Source organism: Nylanderia fulva, unplaced genomic scaffold, assembly GCF_048542155.1.
Source record: "Nylanderia fulva isolate GAGA-0341 unplaced genomic scaffold, ASM4854215v1 Scaffold15, whole genome shotgun sequence".
Lineage (NCBI taxonomy): Eukaryota > Metazoa > Arthropoda > Insecta > Hymenoptera > Formicidae > Nylanderia > Nylanderia fulva.
In genome coordinates this window covers 3,036,446-3,044,293 of record NW_028189730.1, presented here as the reverse complement: position 1 = coordinate 3,044,293, position 7,848 = coordinate 3,036,446, and the positions used below count along the sequence as shown (strand labels likewise).

Sequence of the window (7,848 nt, the reverse complement as noted above, 5' to 3'; positions counted from 1 at the left end):
ATAATTAATCGCTCATTCACTTTGATTTTAATTAATTGCACTTTATTTCACACGCTTTTCATCTTTTGCACTATTATCTAGAGATGTGGACAAAATGAGAAAAAAATATCAAACTTGCTCTATTTCTTTCGTTCTTGACTCTGATTTCTCCTCCTGGATGTCTTCTTTTTCGTCGTCTTTTTTATCATCTTTGTCTGCTTCATCATCGTCTTCTTCATTTTCTTTGTCTTCTTCATCTTCTTGATCTTCTTCGTCTTCGTTATCGTCATTTCTTAATCCTAGCAGAGGTTTTAGGTTGAGGCCTTCTTCTTCTTCTTCTTCTTCTTCTTCTTCTTCTTCTTCTTCTTCTTCTTCTTCTTCTTCTTCTTCTTCTTCTTCTTCTTCTTCATCATCGAGTAAATATTTCTTATTTATTTCTCTAAGTATCTTTTCTAAGTCTTGTTTACTTTCGTCTTTTACGGGGTCTGTTATGATGCAAAAGGAGTCTTCCGACGATGTGCTCGACGTCATAGTAATGCGACTTGGAAAGTTAATAAGTTCTTGCTTAAATTATAAGTCTGAAATAATAAAATATACACTATAAAAAGTGAGTAAAAATTAATCTTCCGCACTATCACTCGTTATGCTTTTTTTTGTTCGATATTGTTAGATCGTTTAGAGATACAACTCATACAACCACGTAGGACACTCACATTGATTCTAATGTTGCCTTACCTCATGCTGATCGTCCTTTGTTATCTTTGGTCCTTTGGACAAACGGGGGAGCGGAAGTTGAGATATAAGGTCTGCTCTTTTTGACTGCATTGATTCGGATGTATTTCTCTTTCCTTCCAATATGGACTAAAAAAAATTAAGATAAACTCTGAATTAGTGCAGCCAGATCAGCTGAGTTCAGCCGAAAAGAATAGACTTATATATATACACTTGACTAGAGAATATCACTTCCTTGTAACTAAAAATAAAAGTAAAAATTTGGTTTGTCAAAATTTTAATACTGATATTTTAATATATAATAAATTGACACAAAATATAGAACATGTGTATGAGAATATACATACACAGAAAATTATAAACAAATAATGTATTATCAAAATTTGAGAAATTTAGCAACATATGTAAAATATATCTTTCGTACAATATATAAAATTAAATTTCAGCGTCAAAAGACGTCACGTGATCAAAAATAAGGGTACCAATTTGTCAATTTCGGTCACGTGACGTCTTTTGGCGCTGAAATCTAACGTCAAAGCGTCACATGAAAATTCAGCCTTACATAAAAGCAAAAATATCGAAATAACAGAAATTATTTTTCGCAAAATATAAAATTAGATTATTGTTTTATACATCACAAATTGCGATATTGTAAATTGATTGAAAATTCTCAATATTATTTCATATTAATTAGCTGTTAGCATGTCTAATTCGATTTAATTTACGATTTCGAATAAAAATCAACCTGATAATTAAACAAAAGGAAGTTGTGTGTGTGTATACATACATACATATATTAAGTTGGCGAGAACAAAAAAATCTATAATTAAAAATGATAGATAATTAATATATCACGTATCTTTAAAAAAAAACTGTCTAAACTCTATGTCATCGAAAGTCCTTGAAATTGCTCGCATAGTTTTCTCTATTATTGCTATTCAATTAAATTACCTCGAATCAAGTGATATTAATTAGGAAAATGAAATATATATATAGATACCTACATACATAACATACACACACACACATATATATATACATACATATATATATATATATATATATATATATATATATATATATATACATATATATATAAATAATTATATATGTATAATAAAATTATTTATAAAATAGATTTCATCAGAACTTATAAGGACTTATAGGAATTAATCCTTTATTATTTCAATTGCATATACATGTTGTATTTTATAATATATTTACAACAATTGTTTTTCTCTTATATTTTCACTTTTTTCAGAAGTGAAAAGAAAAAATATTTACCATAAATATCAAATTTATTATTTAAAGAAGATTGAATTTTGCATGCAAATTATCCCGAATTTTGTAAAATTAGATATGATCAATTACATGTATGTACACTGACAATGAATATATACATATCATGTAATGTTAAACTATCTATAGTATAAGTAGAAACTATAAATAATTAGAACAAGATTCACTTTATTATTAAACAAGTATGGCACAATTCACTAAGCACATATAGGAACATAAAAAATCAGTCAGCGGATTTTGTCCGAAACTTGCTCTTCATAAAAGAGATCACGTTCTAAAAACATTTGCTTCAGCTGCTCGACGCATAAAAGTATCCTTTGTAGTCATGTCTAACTTCAGATATTCTTCCGATAGTATTACAACTTTCATGTGACGCAAAGCAAACTGAAAGCAAAACTCCTCGAACTCCTAAAATTCAAATGGTATTTGATGATATTCACATAAAATATAATTAATGAATTTTAACATTAGCAGGGTGTCTACTCAAATTTTGTTTAAAAAATATTCCCTGAGAATTCCCTGATTTTAAAATTCCAAGTAAATTAAGAAAATTTATAAATGCAGATTTTTAATAAAGTTTTTTTTATTGTATACACTTTCTAATGTTTTTATAGATGCAATTGCAAAATTATCATCAAGAATGCAGTTTTCCTAGCATTTAATAGTGATTTATTAATTATGGAATTAATTTGGACAAATAAAATACGATATATCATATCTAAATAAATAATCATTAAAAATATGTGCAAAAATATAAAATAAAATTTATTATTATTTATTATTATATATTATTATTATTTATTTATTTATTAAATGAGTATTTTTATTTAAATATTATATATTAAAAAATTGAACAATTTTTAAAAAATCGTTTTAACATTTTTGATACTAAAAATAGATTGTTAATAAAAAAATTACATAAAATTTTAAATAAAACTTAAATATAGTAAAGATATATTAGACATATATTTCTTAAGCTATATGCTAAATAAGAATGAGATTATCAAAGAAGCAATTTAAAAAAATTGAATGCCAATTAAATTTATGAGAATTCCTTTATTTTTCAAGGAATAAAATTATCTGAGAATATCAGATTTTCAATGTTTTTCTTTTCGGGAGTATACATCCTGATTAAAATAACAATTAACTGCAAACGTATGATATTTACCTTAACATTGTACTCAATCGCTTTATTATAGAAGAAAGCTACATTGGAGGGAGTGATTGCTTGCTCTAGAATCTGGCTACACACTTTCTTAAGTTTAGTTTCACAGTACTCGTCGGCCAATATCATAAGATCTGTAATAAAGTGTCATTTTAGTTTGCGGATTGTAAGTTTGTAATAATCAACTAAATCAGCTCAAACTTACCTAACACTTTCGTCGGAGGTAAATCAACTTTACCAGTATATAAATATTTCAAAAAAGTTTTGTAGACGATATAGGAAAAATTCGATACAGAGTATATCTCTGGCGTATCTCGCGTACTATTAAAATCAATGTATTGACATTACGAAATAATTAAGATTAAGAGTTCTAAAGAAGAGTAATTTATTTTTAATACTTACCTTTTATTATTTTCCGCCCTATCATGTTGAAATTTATTTTTGAAATAGGAACTACGAATCTTAAGAATAATCTTATGAACGTAAATAGATTGTCCTTCGATTTGTATAGTTATATCACTCGTAGTCTTCGTCAGCATAAAACATAAATTGTTAAAAATAATTTAATATTAAAAATACTATTTTAAATTAACATGGATTTATTGTAAAAAATTTACACGATTTTTCGTTTTTTAATTAACATTATAATTTAAAGTGACTGAAATAATATCAAAAATTTCAATCAAAAAGTAATCATTACAATTACAGTTTATTTTCTCTACAAAAAAATTGTCGATTCTTTTTTTAAAACAATCTGTAAATTGGTATTGGACTTTTTAAAAATTTTCAATAAAACAAAAACTTTAAGTTTTTCTAATTTTGATTCACAAGTTTAAAAAATATATAGATATAAAACACAAATATATTATATATATATATATATACACAGGGTGTTCCATAATTCGCGAACCACCGCAAATGGGCAGATAGAGCGTGTTAAACTGAATAGAAAAGTCCTGTATCATTTTGCGATATTCGCAATAATTATTGAGTTATTTATTAAAATATCTAAACGAATAAGCAGGTAGAAAGCATTATTTGATCGAGAGACGGCGTCATGCAGCGAGCGGCGATCAATGTAGTGGCGCCGAAAAGTAAGATGATACTTTTGATACTAAGCGGCATATAACAAATAAGTCATCTGACATGCACACCGAGTCCGGCCTACCGCTTTCTACCCGCTCATTCGTTTAGATATTTTAGTTAATAACTCAATAATTATTGCGAATATCGCAAAATGATACAGGACTTTTCTATTCAGTTTAACACGCTCTATCTGCCCATTCGCGGTGGTTCGCGAATTATGGGACACCCTGTATACATATAATATGTTAATTTAAAATACTATTTTTAATATTAAATTATTTTTAACAATTTATATTTTATGCTTATATATAAAATATATAAAAATGTATATATATAAAATTAATTTACAATATATATATATATAAAATATATAAAAAATGTATATATATATAAAATTAATTTACAATATATATATATATATATATATATATATATATATATATATATATAATGTATATATATATATAAATAATCATATACATATATTGTATCCAGTTTTTATGCTACATTACACATAAAAATATGTATAGAAAAATGACATAAGAAAATATACCGGGTCGTCAAATGCCGCTTGCAGAACGAATGCGAAAGATTCCAATATATTCAGAACATCCTCGATGTCACTATTCGTAGACACAGTCAGCGGCTTGTGCATGTCTTTTATTGAAAGCGCAAATGCATCATGAAACCTCGAGAAGCCTGTAGCAAACGGGACAACAATTTCCTGGCCGAAACAGTAGCCCCATATGTAGACAGTGCCATTACTGTCAATGGCAGCACTCACGTCATCGTGGACAGCGATGTCCAAAATCAACTCTGGCATGTCTACCTATCGATCGAATCATCTTTATTAATCTCGTTCCATTTCATTTATCGTGGTAATTATTGAAGTTTTGTCATCAATAAATCATGACTTACCAAATTCGGAGCAGGTTTTAGTTCATTAGTAGTGCCTAGTTCTCCATTATCATTATTGCCCCAGGTATAGATCTTTCCATTATTCGTAAGCACCAATGTATGAGCGAATCCACAGGCCACTTTAACTAATCAATGTTGATGAAGATATTCAATACAGTAACATTCTTTAGATACAAGTCTTAAGAAAAACTAATTAAATTTATATACCTATTGTTTTACCTGAGACAGCAGTAATTTCGTGTGGGTACACGTAAAACTTGTCCGAAATAACAGAACTATGTTTTTTAGGAGGATTAAATTTTGATTTGTTGTTGGCAGTTAAGTAATAGGTAATATGCACTGAAATCTGGCCACTTTTATTGTCATCCCAACCATATAGCTTGCCCTTGTCAGTAATAACCATGTTGAATTGTGAGCCGCAGGCAATTTGAACAACCTTCTGCCCTTCCAATTCATGTTTCACCTGTCTTGATAGATTATCCAAGATATCTAAGTGAGTGCTGCCAATCTGCCCCCATTTATTTTCTCCCCAAGCGTACACCTAAATTACAAACAATTGTATAGTTTATAAGAATGACTAATATTATCGTTACGACTGTAGTTCAATCTTTACTTACCTTTCCATCACTGGTCAGAGCGAGAGAATGATGTCTGCCACATGCAATGTCCACGACATATTTATCGCTTAATAAACCAGTTACTCTAGTAGGTGTGGAAGCAATCACAGATTTGCTGTCCAAATTGTAATATTTATCGAACCTCCACAAATAAATCTTTTAAATAATAATATCTATTTTTATGTCTATAGCTTCATATGTGCAGGGAGTTATTATCTAGAGATAACAGCACTGTTAAAGAAGACTGGACAAAAGACTAGTGATGAAGTTTGGTATTATTCTGTATTATATGCAAGTGCTTTTCGATCTTATAAACTTATAAATTTACTAGCCATATTGATAAATATTAGAAAAAATTGTTTTTTTACACCTATAAAATATTATAAAAGCATATAAATTGATTAAATTTTTACAAAACCAGATTGAATGCGCAGAGTTAAAATGCATGCTGGAATCTCTGTTTCCCTAGTTTTAGTTTATCAAAGAGAACAAATTTTTTCAAATCCTCTTGTTAAGGAAATAAAAATTATTCTTTCATAATTATTCTGTTGATCTTAAATTTTAAAAATATTTATATATTGAAATTAATATTATGGCCAAATATACAATCTCTACATCCCAGTACTCTATTTATGTATTCTTAACAACTTTTGTTACTTATATTTCATAATAAGTACACACACATGTGTAGAATAAAAATGTTGCACACATAATCAATTTAAAATAAGAAAGAAATAAGAATAGAGAGAAATCACATTTTTCAAAATTATAATTTCTAATAACTAACTTTAATAATTGTTATTACAATATTCCTCAAATAACACAACTAGGTCATTTTCTTGTCAGTATTTTCTTGTTTGTACAGTATTTTAAGACATGAATATAAACTTTGATTTCTACTTGCTCCCTAAAAGCAGTTTAGAACTTGGAAAAATCATAAAATCTGATATAAATCTTATCTTTCAATTAGACTGAAATTGATTCCTATAAATTCAAATGTGCTGTTCGAAGGATATAGACTCTTTGACATACCTCACCACCCTCTGTAAGTGCCAGCACAAAATATAAGCTGCAAGCAAAAGTCTTGATATTTTTCCCACACAGTTCCTTTATTTTTTTGGTTGGAGACCGAAACGTGTATTAATAGGCTTCAAATGATCATTTTTGTTATAATCTAAGCTGTATACATTCTCATCCATTGTCACAATTAAAGCCCTGCTACCGCAGTCACCTTTGTTACCTACATATTTCAAAGTGTCACAGTAATAATATCACATATAATAAGAAGTAATATAATAAAAAGGGAAAGAAAATTGAAACTTACCATATACCATAACCATTCGAATTTGCATGGTAAACTCTGAATTGAGGAGGCTTAAAATCGGCCAGTGTCTGAATTCCGATGGATATATCTTCTTTGCGATTTTGTTCTTCAACGAAGACGGAAGATACTTATAAGGCTGAAAGTGTCAAAGCGAACGCAGCCAATGCATATAAACACTTGACTGACGCATTTCACAGACTTCTAACGATAAGAAATTCAAAACTGAGAATTTCGAATGAAGATATAAATCTACGCATAATGTGCAACGAAATAAAAATGTACACGGGAAAACTGAATAAATATTATAAATATAAAATTAATAAATTATATTATTCTAACTCGAGGAACTTTTAATTACGTACGACGATCTTCTGTTTATGATTTCTGATGGAATAACCGAAATCAATATCGATATTTCCGACATCTCTCTGAAGTGAATCGCACTTTGTGACGTCGCAGTAAAAATTTCCCGCAAAATTTGAATTTTTCTTGTCACAATTTGCATTTTGCACGATATATCGAATATATTAAAAATTTTATTTTATTATGCATTAATAACATGTCAAATTCGACATTTAATTTCCACTTTTTATCCAAAATAAATTTGACAATAGAGCAAAAATTTTGGCGAGAAAAAATTTTTGAAGAAAAAAGACATCGAATTAATTATTTAAATGGGATTAATTTTGCAATTACACCAATATAAACCAAATAAGATTACTTGCACA

The 7,848-nt window shown here is 28.2% G+C and overlaps 1 protein-coding gene and 1 pseudogene across 3 annotated transcripts; both read right to left on the bottom strand.

Moving 5' to 3' along the window:
• Window positions 1–23: 23 nt before the first annotated feature.
• On the bottom strand, window positions 24–910 carry LOC146724088 (uncharacterized). 2 transcript variants are annotated; one of them, XM_085480527.1, is made up of 2 exons: window positions 715–910; window positions 24–557 (listed from the first exon to the last, which is right to left on the bottom strand). In XM_085480527.1, exon 2 carries the CDS (start codon window positions 508–510, stop codon window positions 109–111), a length of 402 nt encoding a protein of 133 aa, XP_085336653.1. In that variant the 5' UTR covers window positions 511–557; window positions 715–910; the 3' UTR covers window positions 24–108. The 2 variants fall into 2 exon arrangements, with proteins under 2 accessions (XP_085336653.1, XP_085336654.1); XM_085480528.1 differs by having other exon boundaries at window positions 693–731.
• Window positions 911–2,265: 1,355 nt separating this feature from the next.
• Window positions 2,266–7,846, bottom strand: LOC114939023 (RCC1 and BTB domain-containing protein 1-like; annotated as a pseudogene). Its single transcript, XR_014924217.1, has 10 exons — window positions 7,121–7,846; window positions 6,829–7,036; window positions 5,797–5,952; window positions 5,387–5,720; window positions 5,180–5,304; window positions 4,815–5,090; window positions 3,578–3,702; window positions 3,381–3,496; window positions 3,179–3,309; window positions 2,266–2,418 (listed from the first exon to the last, which is right to left on the bottom strand). The product of XR_014924217.1 is annotated as an RCC1 and BTB domain-containing protein 1-like (transcript).
• Between the last annotated feature and the right edge of the window lie 2 nt (window positions 7,847–7,848).